Source organism: Mus caroli, unplaced genomic scaffold (assembly GCF_978045245.1).
Source record: "Mus caroli unplaced genomic scaffold, Mus_caroli_1 scaffold_8, whole genome shotgun sequence".
Classification (NCBI taxonomy): domain Eukaryota; kingdom Metazoa; phylum Chordata; class Mammalia; order Rodentia; family Muridae; genus Mus; species Mus caroli.
Window position 1 is genome coordinate 6,530,740 of NW_028227263.1, and position 18,577 is coordinate 6,549,316.

General features: G+C 53.7%; 1 protein-coding gene across 2 annotated transcripts; it reads right to left on the reverse strand.

Moving 5' to 3' along the window:
• Nucleotides 1-1,744: 1,744 nt before the first annotated feature.
• Dpysl4 (dihydropyrimidinase like 4) lies at nt 1,745-17,525 on the reverse strand. Of its 2 annotated transcripts, none has more exons than XM_021166485.2 (14): nt 17,383-17,525; nt 13,915-14,003; nt 13,158-13,342; nt 11,466-11,630; nt 9,849-9,910; nt 9,675-9,755; nt 9,040-9,108; nt 8,527-8,647; nt 7,145-7,301; nt 6,661-6,802; nt 5,565-5,735; nt 4,892-5,071; nt 3,608-3,773; nt 1,745-2,598 (listed from the first exon to the last, which is right to left on the reverse strand). In XM_021166485.2, the coding sequence occupies exons 1-14, from the start codon at nt 17,419-17,421 to the stop codon at nt 2,507-2,509; spliced, it is 1,719 nt and encodes a 572-aa protein (XP_021022144.1). In that variant the 5' UTR covers nt 17,422-17,525; the 3' UTR covers nt 1,745-2,506. The 2 variants fall into 2 exon arrangements, with proteins under 2 accessions (XP_021022144.1, XP_029335949.1); XM_029480089.2 differs by lacking the exon at nt 17,383-17,525 and adding an exon at nt 16,776-17,346.
• Between the last annotated feature and the right edge of the window lie 1,052 nt (nt 17,526-18,577).

Genomic DNA, 18,577 nt, shown 5'->3' on the forward strand with positions numbered 1-18,577 from the left:
TACCCTGACATTTATAGAGACTAGAACTGGGCTGCAATGTCAAGATCCAAACAAAGTGAAAATTGTCAAAAGCCAAGAAGACTCACGCTACCACCCCAGACAGCATGGCTCTTACAGGGCTGGCGGGAGGAAGAATATGATATCTACCCCTCACTGCCCTAGGGTTCTGTGGTCAGAGGGGCAACTCACCCGAGGATGAATTCTGCTCCTCTAGCCCAGGGTTCCACAGGCATATATGGGATCACTTGGGAGAGCCCATGTCACATCCGGTGCCCTCCCAGGACAGAGCCACCCTGGTTAACCTTACAGAGTACCTGGGTCTGGGTCTGTGGTTCCACTAAACAAAGTGAATGCTGCCCTCCTGCCTGGCCAGGCTATGGAGTCACCAAGTGACCAGAGTAACCACAGTATCTGAAGATCTGGCTCTGCTGGGAACAGAGCTGAAGCCCCCAGAACAGAGCAGGCAGCTCCAACCCCTGCCTGCCCCGCCATACAGTGGGAGTGACTCCCAGTGAGGCCCATGCCTAAGATGTACAGCAGGGTGCACCAACGCGCCCCTCCTTGTAACCCCTTCAGGTAGCTATGTTCTGAGTGAAAACCTAGCCAGGTCAGGGGAACCTCAGGATAATTCAGGGCTTGGTATAAATGTGTAATGGGTGGCTGAGATGAGAGCACACTCTCCTTTATGAAGCTGACAGGGATGTAATTACACCCTTGGCCCCTTTGATACCCCTCTCCTTGCTGGGGAAAGTAGAAAGACACTGTCAAAGAGCGCAGCAGACAGCCAAAGCCCAGGATTCCAGCCTAAAGCTTTGCTGGATATGGTAGTACACCTTTAATACCAGCACTTGGGGGGCAGGCAGATCTCTTGAGTTCGAGGTTAGCCGGGTCTACACAGCAAGCTCCATCCAGACCAGTCAAGGCTCCATCACAAGACTGTGTCCCAAAACAAAATGAAATCCAGTCTGAAGCCTTACTGACTGTGTATATGTGACCCAGGGGAAGTCTTTCCCCCTGCCCCCAAAGGTGGCAGGGCTGCCAAATTGGGCCTTCAACAAAGTTGCTGCTAGGACCAAAGAAATGATAAAGATCCTGGATGCTGACAGTGCATCAGTTTCCATGGAAATGCTCCTGCTGCTGAGAATAGATGTTGGGAGAAGGGACAAGCAGTTTGGGGATCCCTTGCCTGGGATAAAGAACTAAGACCATCACCATGAGAAGATTTAAGGCTAGAAGGCTAGCCCCGGATTTCTGACATTAGAAAGGCATCCATAGGAACTGCCTAGTTGCTTTCCTTCCAGGGCTGGGGCCTGACTGTGAGCAACTGCGCTCACCTCCTGGGCTGTCCCCCATACTATCCTACACCCCACCTGCAGGGCCTGCTTCCCAGTCTTCCACTAACCAGCTCAGTCCCGCGGGGTTGGTTTGAGCCTGGCCAGTCAGAGCATGGGTGTCCTCCTACTGACCATCTGGCTGTGAGACATAGCCAAAAATCCTACGAGGAAGAGCCCTCTCTCCACCATTCAGGCCCAGCCATGCCCATGGCCCAGAGGCAGAGACCACACTGCTAGATAGCAGGCAGCTGGGCAGAGGTAGCGGGAGTGGCAAGGGCCTCTCTGGTCCCCATGCAAATGCTTGTAAGGGAGGGAGGTGTGGCTGGCAACACACAGGCAGTTTCTAACCCAGACTTTTTTTTTTTTTTTTTTTTTTTTATTGACCTGACTCACATCAGGCTTGGCCGGTGGCCGGTGGCCTGTGGCCGGCATCTGGTACAGCAGCATGCAGATCCCTGGCTACAGTTTCCTCACAGTACAAAACCGCTACTCTCTAGTAAACCTATGGAAACACACTTTATAGGAAAAGGAAAGTCTTAGCTAAGGGATCATCAAACGCCCTAGAGGGGGGCTGCTATAGGAGCTCAGGTTTGGTCCTTGGAAGTGTCTGTGTGGGAGGGAGCTCCCCTGCACCGAGTAACTAACTGGTGGATCCCTGAAGTCACAGCAGCTCCGCAAGGCGGAGGCCCTGCTCACCTGCTCTCCTCCCTACACCAGGGCAGCCAGGGGGACAGGCCCCCAAGGGGTAGCTGCACCTTAGCAACATGAAACTGGTGGAAGCTTGGGGGCTCCCACGGGGCAGTGATTTCTTAGGGGGGTGGCAGCAGCAAACGCCCACCCTGCCTACACCAAGACCCCCAGAAAGCTCAGGAGCTGGAGGCCGAGAGCTCTCATGGAAGGCCTTCGTGGTAAGGTCAGGGGGGCAAGAGGCACCTGCTCACTGCCATGCCTAATCCTCTCACTCTGGCAGTGAACTCTCCCTGGGTTCAGCCCTCTGGAGGGGGGGTACCTCAGAGTGGGGACTGGGACACCCAAGAGAGAGCTTATGGGGAGGGGGAGGGTAAGGCTGAGCACCTTTCACAATAACGATCTACAAAGGAAGGAGCTAACTGACGTGAGTTGTCCCCACACCCTGCCAGTGGGGACAGCACCAGCTTGCCAAGACCCCAAGTCTAGGAAAGAGACGTGATGTTGGAGCGTCCTCCGGGGGGTGCCATGATCTTCTGAGCCGTACGTCTGGCAATGTGATCGTCAGCCTGAGAGCCTGAAGAAAGGGTAAGCAAGTATGATAAGGAGGTGGGAGGGAGTGGTATGGGCTCTCCTTCCATCCGAAAGGGAAGTCAGACATGGCTGGCTGCACCCATTAAACTAGGACCACACAGCCATTCTACCCAACCTCATGCAATGTGTATACATGGTTGGTTCTCTCCCTAAAGCCAAGGCTGACAGGGCAGGAGGCCAGGAAGCCTGCTCATCCCTCAGGCAATAGAAATGACCAATGGAGCTTTATAATCTGTGAGGACAGGAAAGCAAAAGCTAACTCTCCAGGAAGCCTGCCCTGCTTGGCCCTTGTGTGATGGCAGGTGCTTGCCCATCTTCAAGATGATCTTGCATTCTGAAGGACTCCCCCTTATCCTATATCACCAAGTGACCAGGAACTGTTATGGCCTCCCAAACAGGAAGATGACAGAAGGAAGGCAATAGGCTGACATAGCCCCCACTCACAGGTAGGGCATGTGGTAGAGAAGGCCTTGGTAGGCAAGAGGGGAGACAGAGAAACCCCTCAGCTAGTAAAAGCCAACGCTGTTGGTCAACATGGCAGGTACACTCTAGTGTGTCCCCAAATGCTAAGGACACAGCTCAGATCCATGCCTCACACTTCACCAGTGATTCTGGAGCTAATGAGGCTGAAGGAGTTGTGTTATAACTTGGGTCCCCACAGAAGTGACACCTCTCTTCCCATGGACGCTGGATATTCTGTGTTTAGTCCTGGGCTGACATAGCCTTTCCCAGCTTGCTTGGTTCAAGGTGCAGGTTCATTTCAGCAGCACCTCAAGGGCAAAGGCTAGGGCAGAAATGGACTTCCACAGCAGGGGTGCATACTTGATTGCACCTCACCAAGGCCAGGGACTCCTACCCTACAATGCCCACCCTGGCCCACCCTGGAGTCTGCCCTGCTGTGTCCAAGTCTTCAGCTGAGCATAGGGCCCTCTGGGCACAGGCTGCTTTACCTGGCAGAAGAGCCTCTTACCCCATGCCCCGACCCAACTCACCAGATAGGCTGAACCCAGACTGGTGCAGGTTGCGCACGGGCGGCACTGAGATCTTGCCTGAACAGGATGCACGGGCCTGTGTGCCGCTCCCTGGCTTGGCAGGTAACATCACTTCATGCACAGGCCCGTCGTACAGGCCTCGAGGCACACCGTGGATCTCTGCTAGCTATGAGGTCAAGAGAGCTGGAGTTTTAGCTATCTGAGCTGATGAAGGGTAGTCGTACCCTGACTATCTGCTCTGTGCCCCAACTTGGTCCTGCTTAATATTCTCATGCCCTCCTGAAAGAAAGGATCACACACAGCTTCATACACAACTCCCTCAGTGTTCTCCCTGCATATCAGTCTGCCTACACACACACACACACACACACACACAGAGAGAGAGAGAGAGAGAGAGAGAGAGAGAGAGAGAGAGAGAGAGAGAGAGAGAGAGAGAGAGCGCACATCTCTGCCACAAAAGATGTCCAGAGAAAGGCCATTTCAGAGCAGATCAGCCTCATCTGGAACTGGAAAGGGACCCAGGTCCCAACAGTGACCAGGAGGCAGCTTTGGGATGAGGTTCTGGATCCTGTCTGCCCAGATAAGGGCTCCCAAAACCAGAGGCATTTCTTAGCACTCCAGCATGGACCAGTGACCCAAAGAGAGACATTGATGGACTTCTGCTCCTGGCTAGCATCTCCCTCTGGGTTTCTGGACCTACCTGACAGTCTGGTCTGAACCAGCCCACAAGGGTCTGACTAGATCCTACTGGCAACAGGAATAGTCTCACTATCTAGAAGATGACAGCAAGCAGGAATGAACCAGTTTATCACCATGTCCCCTCTGCACATGGGACCTGGCTTGCCTCAGAGAGATCTGTCCACTACAGGCTCCTTCTAGGGTCTCAATTCCTGCTTTAACCCACAGGGAGGAAGGGAGTGCAGGTGGTGTGCTCTGGACCACATTAGCATCTTCATGGTAATGCACTCAGGGAGGTGGTTATAAGTGAGTTTATATCCATCGTTCCTATGGACAACTGTAACAAATGGTATATACCACCACCACTGAGTAGGCGTTGAGCACAGGAGGCACAGGAGGAACCAGGCCTGCTAAGGGCCTCCTGGTCACTTCCCGTATAATAGGCAATGATCAGTAGGCCTTGGGCAAGTGAATGGCTTCCACTATGCCTTCCAAATCCACATCAGCCAGTAGGCAGAACCTCACACATGAGCTCACTAACTCTGTACTGAGAACTCCACACCTGCCACCTGTTTGATGTCCTGTCATCCCAGGTCAGCCTCTTACCCTGTTGCGAGCCTTTATCCTCTTATAGACAAAGTCCGGGAACGTCTTCCGGGGAATGAAGCGGCCAGCCCCTGGAGTGACAAGCAGGTTTCCGTCCTCCAGCACCACTCTGCCCTGACTTATGACCACCGTGGGCACTCCACGGCACTCCACTCCTTCAAAGATGTTGTACTCTACGTTCTGAGGAGAGGCCCACAGGTGCAGCACCCTTCAGTCCTGGTCCCAAGGCTGGCCAGCACTACAGGGAACCTGCATGTGCTGTGCCAAGACTCTACCCAGAATCACATACAACTAAGGCAGACAAGTGACACACAGAAGGAATTACCCCTCAACCAACCCAGCACCCCTGAGTCATGAGATTCTTATGAAGTCAAAAGAGGCAGAGTGTGTTGTAGGGATGGGGTGGGGGTGGGGAGGACCCATCCTTGCCTAGACAGGTGTGGTACCCTCTGCCTCAGTCTCCTGATTTGTAGGATTGGTCGGGAGACTCAGGCACACACTCATGAGGACAGCAGACAAGTCACTGGCTATGTGAGGTGCTGAGTAGATGTGGTGCTGGACAAGTCAAAGCTACCAAGAGCCTCATTGAGGGTAGACACCTGCCACCTGTCCTGGGTAATGCCCCTGGGAAGCAGATCCAGTCAGGTTTGGCTGAGGAGGGGGGCATCCTCACCAGGTTATGGCTCTTGGCAGAGATGACTTTCGTGGCCCTGGGGTTCCAGATGACCAGGTCAGCATCAGAGCCCACGGCCACACGCCCCTTCCTGGGGTAAAAATTGAAGATTTTGGCAGCATTTGTGCTGGTCACGGCAACGAACTCATTCTCGTCCATTTTCCCTGAAGCCTGGGAAGGAAGAGAGCCAGCTGAGGGGAAGGGCGGGCTGGTAGATGTCCTGGGATAGCCCAAGCTCAGGAAGAGTTCCAGCCATGACCTCACCATGGCACTACCAGACAGGGGCACTAATGACAGTGACCAGGCAGTCCAGGCATGTGACTGCTCCTATGGACGCAGCCCCATTTCTAGTTGCCTTTGTGAATAAATGGTGATACTTGGATACCAATAACATGTCCCTTGAGACACTGTGAGAGTCTCCTGGTTTGTAGGCATGGCAGAGGGAGCCAGGATACACTGGAAGGAGACCTGCCCCCTAAATATGTACCTGTGTACCTGCCTGCCTCCCTTCCTCCCTCCTTCCCTCCCTATCTCCTTCCCTTCCCCCCTCCTTCCCTCCCTTCCTCCCTCCCTATCTCCTTCCTTCCTTCCCTCCCTATCTCCTTCCCTTCCTCCCTCCCTATCTCCTTCCTCCCTTCCCTCCCTCCCTCCCTCTCTCCCTCCCTATCTCCTTCCTCCCTCCTTCCCTCCCTCCTTCCTTCCTTCCTTCCTTCCTAACACAATTCTGCTGTGTAGCTCAGGCCAACTTTAGATATTCCTGCCTTGGCTTCTAGAGTGCTGGAACTACAGGCCTGCATCACTGGCCTGGCTATAAATGAATCCCTTTTAAAAATTTAAAGTTCTTCATTAACATGAAACAATTGCCTATTTATGGAATGCAGGATGATGAATATGTCATTAATCTCTATGGTAGGGAATCCATAAATGTGACAGTCTTGTTCCAAGGACTAGGTGTCTAGGTGCCGTCACTGCTAAGCTAAGGCTTGGAGGGATAAGGCTGGTCTCTCTCACACACAAGTTCTGGTGGTGGAGTCCTCCTGCAGCATGGTACTGACAGCCCTTTGCCTCACCCCCATATCCCCAGGCCTAGACTTACCACACATTTCTCCCAGACCACAGACATGCGCTCTTCTATACCATTGACTCCCTCGGGGATCAGCGTAAAGTTGTCTTTGCCAACAGCCTTCTGGGCAGTAGTGAAGGTGCAGTGGGCACTGCCTGTCACCTGGAGGTCCCCACTGAGAACAAGCCAGGGTCAGAGTAGGCCAGGGGCTGGCCCTTTTGAACTGACCACAGCTGAGTCAGCTCCAACTTCCTAGGCAGCCAGCCAAGGCTATGGAACTTATGTACAGAAGGGAGAGAGTGGGCAAGGTGGGCATAGTATGGAGGGCATGAACAGAATCGTGAGGGGCCAAGAGCAAGGCAGCATAGGGATGGAGAACCTCATCTGGGACCAGAAAGCCCAGTAGTTCCCCAGCTAGCTTTCCTGTAGCAGCCTGGGATTCCTCTGGGGACATCTGGAGGAAGCACTGGCTTGGAGACCATAGGCTGACCTGAGCTCTGGTGGGCTGAGTGCTCACCTGGACAGCAGAGAGGTGAGGTGGTCTGCAGTAGTAGGGTCCGGGTTGATAGGGGGTGAAGTGACGAAGGCCGCAGCCTTGGCCCAGTTCTTGCTCCAGTAGTGTGAGCCATCAGTGCCCAGGCTGGCAGTGATAGGTTCCCCAAAGACGACCACCCCTAAAATGAGCAAGGGTTATGACAGGACCTCACTAACCTGCAGCCTCTAGGAGCCTGAGCACACCATGGGTCCCACTGTTTCCGACTCTCTGTCCTGACTTTCACGGCCAGGGAGAGCTTGTTCTCTTTTCTGGGGCCCCTGGCTAGTCATTGGCCCTGTGGGGTGATTCATTGGGAGGTATAGTGGCTGAGACACTGATCCTTTCTGTACCCACAGTCTCTGCTAGGGGTCCGGCTGCTGGGCCCTCCAGCTAGGCCACAGAATAGAACGTGACTAATTAAGCCTGTCACTTCAGACTGGGAGAGGCCTTGTGCCAGATCTCTGAACCAGGCTGAGGCTGTTCCTATAAGGGAATGGGAAAGCACCAGGCTCAGAGTTGGGTGGGGACTGGTCCTGCTGCAGAGTAGCATCTTGGGAGGAGGGGTAAAGCTCCAGGGTAATCCTCTCCCTTGCAAATATTGTGGGTTTCTGTGCCAGTCTTTGGGAAGAAAACTTGTCATTGTCTACTTCCACTTCCACCTCAGGGACTCCAGAGTCTCAAGGCAGGGTTAGAAAATGGGTTCTCACTATGAGCCTGGGTCGGGGAATAGATACTAGACCCTCCATTGTTCTTGAACATGCTGCCTCTTTTATGTATGACCTTGGTCCTATGTCCCAATCCTAGCCCTCTCCAGTGCCCTGGTGACTGCTGGGGCTTCCCTGGCCCTCTGAACTCATAGCCTTTCTGGATCCACACATGGTCTAGCCCCTGCTAAACACAGCTACGGACCTGCCAGGACATAGGTGTCTGCCCCTAGATAGTCCGAGTGTTATGGACACGGAGCCTCTTCGGCTCTCAGGATGCGTATCCTGGCTCCTGAACCCATAACAACTATGAGAATGAGCCCTCCTATGGAACTGAGAACCCCTCTCAGATACATACTCATAATTCTGCCCTTGGGGCCCCTGGGTACAGAAACACGGGGCCCTGGTTTGCTAAGAACTCCCAGTAGGCAGTTATTACTCTAACAAGGCTGGAGCCTAGGGTCCAGCCCCATCCCTCATGAGGAGACAGGGCTCCTAAATGTCCCTTGAGCCTTTATCACAGGGACTAACATAAGCAGGTGCCCCATGAAGAGGCCCACTTTTCCATTGAGTCTCCTCTCCTTACCACCTGGAGGTCCTCAATTGTCAGCAGAGCTCTGGGAGGCTAGGAACATATGGGAAGCCAGTGCTGGCACTCACCCCTGCGCTTGGCTTGGGCAACCATGTCAGCTGCACCCTTGCTCATCACCTTGGTGACGTATAGTGGGCAGTTGGCCTGCTTGGCAATGGTGACTGCTCTGTACACAGCCTCCGCCTCTACCTGAAGATGGTGAAGGGAGAGGCCAATCAGAACACAGTAAGCCCTGCCCGAGATTTCCTGACCAGTTAGGTTCTGGGACACCCAAGATCACCTAGGAGACTGTAGGCACTGGAGCGTCCCTGTTGGAGCAAGGGCCCCGTGAGGCCTCAGTGTCTAGAATCTGAGTTGACCCACACAATTCTCAGGGCCCAAGTGCACTGCCTTCTTGCCTCGGGTAAGGGCTGTGGGGTGAAAAGTGGTTGAGATGATTTGGGTAGGCAGAGGGTCATTGCACTAAGCCCCCCAAGACAGGACAAAATGAGCAGAGTACTACACAGGCCATGAAACAGGGCCAACTTCGCACAGCCCTGGGGGTCGGGTGGGAGATGGTATTCTCAGCAGGGCAGACTTACCTCTTCTGGGTGGCTGAGCACATGGCCCTCAGGACCAGTGATGCCTTGCTCCAGCAGGCGCTTCTGTTCCTAAATGACCAATAGAACGCTTTGCTCCAGCCCCGAGCATCCCAAGCCCTGGATATGAAGTGCCTGGCTCACAAGACCCATACCTCGAGCATAGTTCTGGGCCCCTGGACCTCCCAGAAAAGAACAACCACAAAAGAAACCATAGCAGAGTGGACTTGGGAAAGGCTGGCCCAAGATGCCAGACCTTGACAGGCAGCCACCTCCCTTACCCGTCCTGACCTTGGGTGCCATACTGCATTCTTTCGAGGGGTACTTTGGTAAGATCTGTGACCATCATGAGGAAAAAAAAAACCAAAAAAACCCAAAAAACCCCACAAACCTATGTTTTTCCTAACACCCCAGCTGTGGTTTGGCTTAGGGAGTTACGGCTCCCTAACTCACAGGCTGTTTGACCTTTGAGTTAACCTTCCCCTCTCTCCTTAGGAATCTTGCTCCCATCCAGGGGTCACAGAGGTCACAGGTCTCATATTGTCTCCACCCAGATTTGTCTGCCTACTGGGGGCCCACATACTAGGTGTCACCTTGACCCACCCAGCCGACCCTGTGGGCAGCAGAGCATCTCACACCTCCTCCACGATGTCCCCGTTTTCTGCGTGCACCTGGGCCACAGCTCCCAGGTCCCGGATGAGGCTGAAGATTTCATATATCTGCAGAGACAGAGTTCCATGCTTGTAGGGTCATCTCTCCATCAACAGCCCAAGGCACCCCACCTACTCCTTGCCTCCGAACCCTGCTCTCACCTGACCGTCAGTACACTGGCACCTGTCCTTGTATGCCATGAAGACCAGGAAGGAGTTCACACCTAGAAGAGAGGCTAGAGAGGCTCAGACACCAGGAGAGGAGCCCCGAGACAATGGCATTCTCCCACAGAAGCTGTGCTGGCTGCCATAGCATCTGCCTGCAGGCAAACCTTCTCCATCAATAAGCCATGTCACACGATAGAGCTGGGTGTGTCTCAGCCACTCTCTTACTGCTGCTCAACACCCCAAGCTTGGAACACTTTGTTCACCCAGTAGGTACATGGGGAAGTATGGACCTACTATCACCACCACTACCTGTCAGGCAGATCTTCACTCTTGCAAGGCACAGAACAGTGTAACGGGCTTGCTGCCTATGCCCCATCCTCTCTCTTCAGGAGAAGCAGCCAGGCCTGGCATGCTGGAGGATCCACTCTCGGCCCATCTGGCATATCACCTGCCTACAGGTCCTGAGTCCTGCTTCACACCACAACTCACAGTGCATGTTCATGACACTCTGAGAGGGGCAATCCTAGTCTCCGGGCTGGGACCTCAGACACGTAGGAGGGGGAGGGGGCGATGCCCACAATATTGAAGTCCAATCAAGAGCAAGGCTGATCCTTCCCAACTCTTGGGCAACTAGAATCTGCCCAGGATCTCCCAGGACCAGGACTGATGAAGGTCCATTGGGGACTGAAGGCAGCCCCAAGCCCACCCAGTCCAGGGCCCTATCCTCTTACTAGCTAGAAATAACCTGGGGCACCCTGGGAAAATGGGGCCACCCTCCCAGGTAATGACTTGCATGTGATGTCAATTTCTGATTAGGAGGCAATTGTGACAGGGAGAGGCAGCGCTGCGGACACCCTGTTCAGAGATAGGAGGCTCTAACTACAAGCTGGAGAGCGGACTCCACTATACTCAAGTGGAGGAGTCATCGGGCCCTATGCTCCAAAGGACATCATGTGAGCACTATCATTCTCTGGCAACCGGAACCCAAGGAGGTGGCCTTGGGTCCATAGCAGGCAGACAACAGTGTCCCTTATAAGTGTCCAGGGTTCTATAGTCAGGAAGTCCAGTGTCTTGGCCCTACTCATCTGTGCACTGCAGATACCACATAGAATTCAGTGGAAGACATGCATCCAGGACAAGACCACTGCTTGTCAGCCCACTAATAAACCCTGCTGTGGTTTTAGCTTTAGGGCTTTGTGTAGAACGGATCTAATCTTTACTTACAGGTGAGTCAGTTTCAATACAGAGCTTAAACAACCTGTTAAGAGAAAAACCAAGTGATGGAAATGTGGCTGCATCTCTGTCATCGGGGCATCTCACCTAAAACAAACAAACACACACAGAGAGAGCCTAGGACAGCATGGTTGCTGAAGTTTCTGTGGGAAATCCAATTTTACGGGATGTGTTCACGGTGCTCACAGGAGCGCCTGGTCCAGAGTCTTCGAAAGCAGAATTGACTCTAAATGACTCTCCTCCAACTCAATTCCTAAATCCCCACCTTCCAATCAGGCTGGCAGACTGCAGCAAACCACAGGGGTTCTGGAAGGGACCCCACGGTCTGCCTGCAGACACTGCGACCCCTAGGTACCACCGCCCCTTACTGCTGCCCACCTTTGTCCCTGACTAGGGCCTCCAGCTCTTCTTTGGTGCTCTCGTGCCAGCGAGGAATGTCCACATGTAAGGAGTAGTCACAGCAGGCTGCACTGTCTGCTCGCTCCCGCCACTGCTCATAGGCTGCCAGCAGGCTCACACCAGCATCAGGAAACACATGGTCCACTGTTGGGGACAGCACAGTTAGCCAGGTTCCCCAGCCTGGCCAAGATGTCCCACTATTGTCCAAGGGGAATTTGGGTTCACATTCTGGAGACCAGAGTGGGATCGGAGGAAGATAGTGCAGCGGGGGTCCTGTCTTGCTACCTTCCCTGTTTCTGGTCAGCTCATGGGTATCCTCTGATCACATCCCTCCATTCTGTCCGAGAAGAGCTCTGAGAGGGGAGCCCAAGCTCAAGCCACCCCACTTCCAGCAGACCTTGGCTTCCTGGGGGCACAGCAGTGATGGTCAGGGTTTTTCCAGCTGTCCACAGTGCTGGCCCTGTGGACCTGAAGGCTTCTAGAAAACTCTTTCTACTGAGTCAGTTTCCATGGCCTCGCTGACTCCACAAGGCCCAAATAGTCCCAAATCACTTCTGCGTGTGGCCACTGTGCTGGCTCCTTCCAGAGACAAACACCGCTCACTGGTCAATCCCGGGATGTGCCAGGAGAGAGCTCAGAGGGGCTGCTAAACAAAACAGGGCACCTCAGGAACCAATGGCTACCTCATCTCCAGGCCACGTTCCCTGTACTCTACTCGTACACCACTCAGATCACCAGCCAGGAGTGGGCTCGAGCACAACATAGCCTATGCTTCAGCCTTATGTATATCCTGTTTGTGTTTCCAGAGACACTTCACGGGTGGGTCATATAACAGTGTGGCTGTGCTGCCTCACTTGGGCTACCACATGTACTTGAGCAGGCGCCTGTGGTGGCCACCTTGCTGCTAGCCTTCCCTCAGTCTGTGAGAAAGTGAACCAAATCAAGCTGTGGGTGTAGCAATGGCTGAGTGTTGTTGTGAAGTGCCCGGACTCCCTGGAAGTCTCTCCCCTGGTAGCAGTAGGGATGGGACTTACTGTGTACCAGGTGCACAAAGAAACGTGTACGGTAAATCCTTTATCCTCAGACCTTTGGGATGAGCCCTTTCCTCCTATCTTGAAGGCATATAGCACGCGTATATGGGGCGTAATAATGAGGCCAAATACAGAGATGTGCACAGAGAGAGCTCAAACGCGGAAGTGTGAATGTCCTGTCTCAAAAACCTTAGTCTCAATTCTTGACACAGGCAAGAACTTATTGCAAACAGATTTCAAAGGCAAGGTTCAGCCATAACTCTACTGGTCCAGAACACTGGGATTTCCAAACCACAGCTTCTGGCCAGCTGCCAATCCCCTAGGGGGAGTAAGTGAGCACAATCCTATTTATCCAGAGCCCATCAGCATCCTAGAACGAGCCAAGGCAACTGGCCCAGAAAGAGATGCAGGAATGGCCAGGGTGTGCCCAGCATGTTTTAGATGGAGACATAACAGAGAAACAGAACTGAGAAAAACCACCTCTTGCACTAAGGAGATTTGCTGTCCCAGCACACCTAAGCATCTACAGAAACCCAGCCTCATACTAAGTGTTGTGTTAACACAAAGATACACATAGAAGCTGAAGCCACTGTGTTATTCAAGGCTTCATGATTATCTGGCAAGCTGCCTGCACACTCACGTATCATCGTGGTCCCGCCTGCTAGGGCCGCTTTGGTGCCCTGACAGAAATCATCAGCTGGGGTCATGCCCATCACAGGCATCTGCAGCCGGGTGTGAACGTCAACTCCCCCAGGCAGCACCATCAGGCCATGAGCATCGATGGTTTTGATGCCCCCAGGGACGATGAGATTTTCTCCAATTTGTCTGAAAGTGACAAAAAAAAAAAAAAAAGAGTCATCACTGGTCATACAGAGCTCCAGTTAGAACTCGAGCTAGCTCCATGGCAGTGGCTTGAAGAAGTGAGGGTTGGAATCTTGCCTGTGAGGAAAAGGCAGGCCAGATGGTTACCTATCTGCCCAGATGCCAGAGAATATAACTCACACTATCTCGGGAGAGCAATGCAGAGAGCCCAGTGCTGTGCCAATATGGCTTCCTCCTGCCCTCCACTGAAGCCCCTGGACTGACCAGGGCTAGAGCTCCTTGGCACATAGAACAGAGGCGTGAGCAGCTCAGCATTTACCATTCATCGCCAGGAGCCCAGAAAGGCTGTGATAACACAAAGATACACGGACGCTGGACCCATTGTGTTTCTCAAGGTCTTATGATTATCCGGCAAGACTATCGAGTCTCAAGGACTGTTCCCAGGGACAGGGTTTTGGTGTGTGTTGGGGGGGGGGGTATCTGCATGATTTCCATCCCAAAGCAGACACCTGAGTACCAGGTAACCAACTTCCACACATAGGCAGATCTACAAATACCTCTGGGTAGACACTTACTTAATCAGACCGTCTTCCACATACAGATCAGCGTGAAAGGACTGGTCATCGTTCACAATCTTCCCACCTTTGATGAGAAGGCGGTCGCTCTGACAGAGACAAAACAAGGGGCGCTGAGGGAGACATCTTAGACGACTAGGAATGTCTTTCCCTAGAGTGACAGAAATGTTTTGACGCATTTTGTAAGCCATAAGAACCAACTCAAAGGTGTGTTGATAGTACTCCAAAGTAGGATACTCAGAGCAGAGTCCGACACAGCCCTGGCACTAACTGCTCAGCAGATGCTGAAGGCAGGGGGCTAAGTGTGGACACCAGAGCAAAGCTGTGTTGGTGAAAGTATGGTGGGTGAAGCAGCTGCTACGTTTGAATCTTCCTTCTGACCATCAGGGGGCAAAAAAAGAATCTGGCCTGAGGGAAGAGCTGGTGACCTCCCAGTTCTGAATAAGCACCTAGAAGTTCCTCTTCCATCTGTACTGACAAAGATGGATGGGCAATAACAGAACTGGGCTGTTACACCAGAATGCTACAGGCCCACGACAGGGCTAGAAGCCAGACATCTTAGCCTTGAATCCAGAGGTTACAACCCCGGTATAGAGAGATGGAGGCAGCATGTCTCTAGCAAGGCACAGGTCATAGAACTGTGGGAGGAATCCAGGCTGCCTTGAGCATCACTGGGCTTCTCTAGGGAACTAGTACAAGAAAGCAGTGTGGTGGGGCAGAAGTAAAGGATTGTTCCAGGCTAGGAAGCAGCTATATACAAAGGCCCTGAGGCAGGAAAGAGCTTGGGTTGGTATTAAGCCTCAGAACAAATGAGGGCTACGGTAAATGGGGAAAACAAGACGAAGACCAGGTATCAGAGGTGGGCAAGTTGAGCCATACAGGTTTCGGAGTCCACGGGATGACACTGGGGCCTGGAGCATTTGATTAGTTCTCTCTGATACAGAGATGACCTAGGCTGCCAGAGAGAAAACTGATTAGGACATGGAAAAGGGAAGCAAGATGGCTGCTTGAATGGCTTCCTAGGTAGTTCAGGGAAGGTGAGAGGCTCTTGGTCAGTGTTACTGACATAAGCAAACAGATTTGATGGGGACTGGGTGTCGATGGGCAGAACTAACAGAAAGCCTGTGAGCACAAGGGATGGGCAGTGAATAAGGAGGCTCCAGGCTCTGATGCAGTGTGAAGACAATTCAAGTGGGTAAGGCAAGCTCTCTGTGGGCTAACCTCAGCAAAATTGGAGGCAGAGAATCAAACTGATTGGTTCCAATGCTTAGGATCCATAGGACAGACACTTCGAAGACCAGACCGGAGGGAAGAGTCAGGCAGAAAGGGGAACTTGCAGATGGAACTCTTGCACAGACCTCAGAATCAACGGCCTAGCTTTGGTGGCAAACAGTGGAGACACACAAGGAGCAGAGGGGCAGATGCAGAAGAAACCTGTGGCTGCCCCTTTCCTACCCATTATGAGCCCCAACTCTTCCTGTGAACTAGCCAGGGAAGCTACTCCTCATTGAACAAGGAAACCTGGCTACATGCCCCAAATTCCTGTGGCCCATGTGGCAGCCAAGCCAGACCTCCAGGCCAGCTTCAGCTCTGTTATACACCAGTGTGAGGCCAGGAGAACCAGCTGAGAGAGTGCCAATCAGAGCCTTATCAGCCTACAAGGACGACAGGGAGCCCTTTGTATACTCCACTGTTTTGACCAACTGCCTAGTGTTGGGCTGAACTCTCAGGGCTCTCCTATCCTGTCATTACCACACAGTCTTCCAAAGGCCTGGAAACTAAGTCCAGCCTGCATCACCCAGCCCCCGACCCACACACGATTTTTAAGCTGGTTGGGGGAAACGACGAAAAGAATGACTTGTAAACATTTTGTGAAATCCACATTGCAGCATCTAGAGATGAAGAAGTTCGTAGGTCCATTCCTGTCCATGAAATCACCCTGCCCAGGAGTCCTCAAGTAGGACAGACATGGTATGGCCCCCAAGCTGAATGGACTTCCCATCTGGCCCGTCGTGGAAGTAGCTTGTTGAATATACCTAGCATGGCTGAAGCTCTTTTACAAACTCTCTCCAAATGTCTGAGTGCTCACTAACTAGTCTCACTGAGCATTGGTATCTACACAGGCCTACCACAGCCACCCACTCCGTGGGGCTGGCACTCTGGACCACACCCTCCTCTTCCTGGGACTCTCCACCTAGTCATTATCAGAAAAACCTAGGAAAACTCAGCCCTTAGGAGGAATGAATCTCTGAGCCAGAAATCTTGAGTCCTGGGGGGTCCTTATTTAGACTCCTATTTTCAGGCACCAGAATTTGCACTCTGGGGTTCCCCGGATTTGGGGGAGCAAGCAATACTGTGATATACACCATCTAGATGAATGGGAATTCCAGTGAGCCCTCTCTCTTTTCATGAACACTGCTTGACTAGGCAGGAGACTGCTACCGCCATCTCTACTCACTGCCAGCTGGCTGATGGGACTTTTCCCTCAGGCCTGGACCCCTAGGAACAGTAGGCAGTCAAAAGGCAGGAGCTACTTTTGGTTCCTCTGATAGAAGAGGACTCCCCGCAGAAGGCTAGGGAGCTGACCTCTCCAACAGCCTGATTAGACTCCAGAGCTCTTAGGATGAGAACAAGTCTAGAGCTTTTTAAAGACCTCCCGGAGCCCGCGACCTGGTCCAGCTGATCCCAGCTCCCCTTCCCTTCCCCCGAGGCTTCCAGCAGCCCCATTGGGGAAGGCTTTGTTTCCTGGCCGGCAGGGTGGACACACTGACCTCCCACTTTCTGCGTGTCTGTATTGAGGAGGTCTGTTCTGAAAGGGGGCTCTGTAGGGATGTTGGTTTCAGTGGTCAGTTAGTACTCACCTCTCCGTGGAGTCTCCGAACCCGGCTTCGTGCAGGGGCTCGGGGCCTCCAGGGACATCAGATCTACTAGCCAGGGCTAAATCGCTTTGTCTCGGACAAAGCGCTGGAGACACGAAAGCGGCGCGCCCAGGGGGTAGACGGCCACGGGCTGCTCTGGGAGCAGCTTCGGACGTCCGAGTGCCTTGAGGCCCCGGGGCCAACAAAGGCTGTGTCCGCCGGGCGTCCTGGAGACAGAGCTCCTGGCAATGTCCACTTGAACCCCGTCTGCCACACGCTAGACCCAGCAGGAGGCCGGCCACCTATGCTCCGGCTAGCAGGCCGCTCGCGCACCCGGCCTCTCCAAGCGGATCACCCGATTCCGGAGAGCTGGCGGGGCCGCGGGCCTGTGCGCCGACTGCGCAAAGGGTTCCGCGCGGCCTGGAGAGCTCTCTCCGCTGCTGGCGGCGCGCGAAGGAGAGGGCAGAAAAGGCTGGCGCCGGGCTGGGGACTGGAGCAGGTGTGGGACTCACGGACAGGGCCCGGAGGGTCGTCCGCTGAGCGTGCAAGCCAAGCCACTCCCGCCGTGGGCAAGGGGCGCAGACGCAGCGAGGGCGGGGACCCGACTCACCGTTATCCGGGGAATGCTCTTCTTGCCTTGGAAGGACATCCTGATACACGGGCGGTCTGAGTGTCCTCGGTAGGGGCTGCGCGGGCGTGGACGTACCGACGGGGACACGCGCGGAGCTTAGGAAGTCCGAGTGCGAGCTAGCCCGGCTCTGGGCTCCGATTAGCTTATTTGCATCCAGGCCCCGCCCACCGACCGTCATTTGCATCCGGGCCCCTCCCCCTTGCTCCAGTTTGTGCTGGTTTGCTTGGAACTCTTTCCCCTTTCCCTTTTCTTTTCCCTCCCTCTCTCCCTCCCTTCCCCAAGAGCATCCTGGAGGCCACAGGCTGGGACCACTGCACCCCGGTCCACCTGTGCGGAGTAGAGAAGGATGAGTTACGACCTGTCAGGACCATCATGTATGAAGTTTGCAGTCAGGAAATGACAGAAGAGTCACCTGGCCAGCCTGGTCCCACCTAGCCTTGTTCTGTGGTGGACCGAGGCATCATAGGCTCCAGGGTTCAAAACTAATTCTCACATCTGGGTGGAGGCGCTGCAGGAGCCAAAATCTAGCCTAGCATCTCTAGCAGAATCCATATATATTCAAGGAATGGTTCTGGGTTGGAGCGCCTAGGCCAAACTGTTCCTTGGCAGGTCACACCAGTCTAGGGTAGGAGATGGGTAGTCATTGAAGTGGTGGAGAGAAACAACCAAGACAAAGATGAAAGGGCTGGACTGGACACTGCCAGGGAAGACCCAGGAAGAGACTCAGGGTAGAGAAATCCAGGTGGGACCGATAGCTAGCCAAGCTTCCCGCCCCAAGCCTGAGTCCTACTTCCTTTACCTGCTGAGGCCTGCAGACTGGGGCCGCATTGGGCAGGCCCCAGGGACAGGTTGCATTGGCCAGATCATCTCTGCCTCGCTCTTTGGGGGCCCTGTGGTTCCTGTGTAGCTCACCAACCTGAGGACTTCTTCAGGCTGTCGGGTGGTGCATCCATCGATAGCTCTTATTTTCCAAGACATCCTCCACACAGCAGAAGAAAACACCAAGCTTAAGCCCAGCCAGAGACTTCACAGACACGTAGGGCCGGCCATCACAGTGGGAGTAGGAGATTTGCAGCCAGGTGACCCCAACCCCTAGCATGAGGCCTGCATGTGGAATGGGGCAGCGCTGCTGTCTCTTGGTCTCCCTCCCCCTCAGAACCCACATAAGCCTTTC

What these genes read in the sequence shown, in the direction of transcription:
- Dpysl4 (XM_021166485.2), bottom strand. Translation starts at nt 17,421, where the DNA reads ATGTCCTTCCAAGGCAAGAAGAGCATTCCCCGGATAACG. An exon ending in GTGGAAGACGGTCTGATTAA is followed by an intron (nt 13,343 to 13,914) that starts GTAAGTGTCTAC and finishes TGTCACTTTCAG; the next exon opens with ACAAATTGGAGAAAATCTCA. An exon ending in CTGCCAAGAGCCATAACCTG is followed by an intron (nt 5,072 to 5,564) that starts GTGAGGATGCCC and finishes GCCTCTCCTCAG; the next exon opens with AACGTAGAGTACAACATCTT.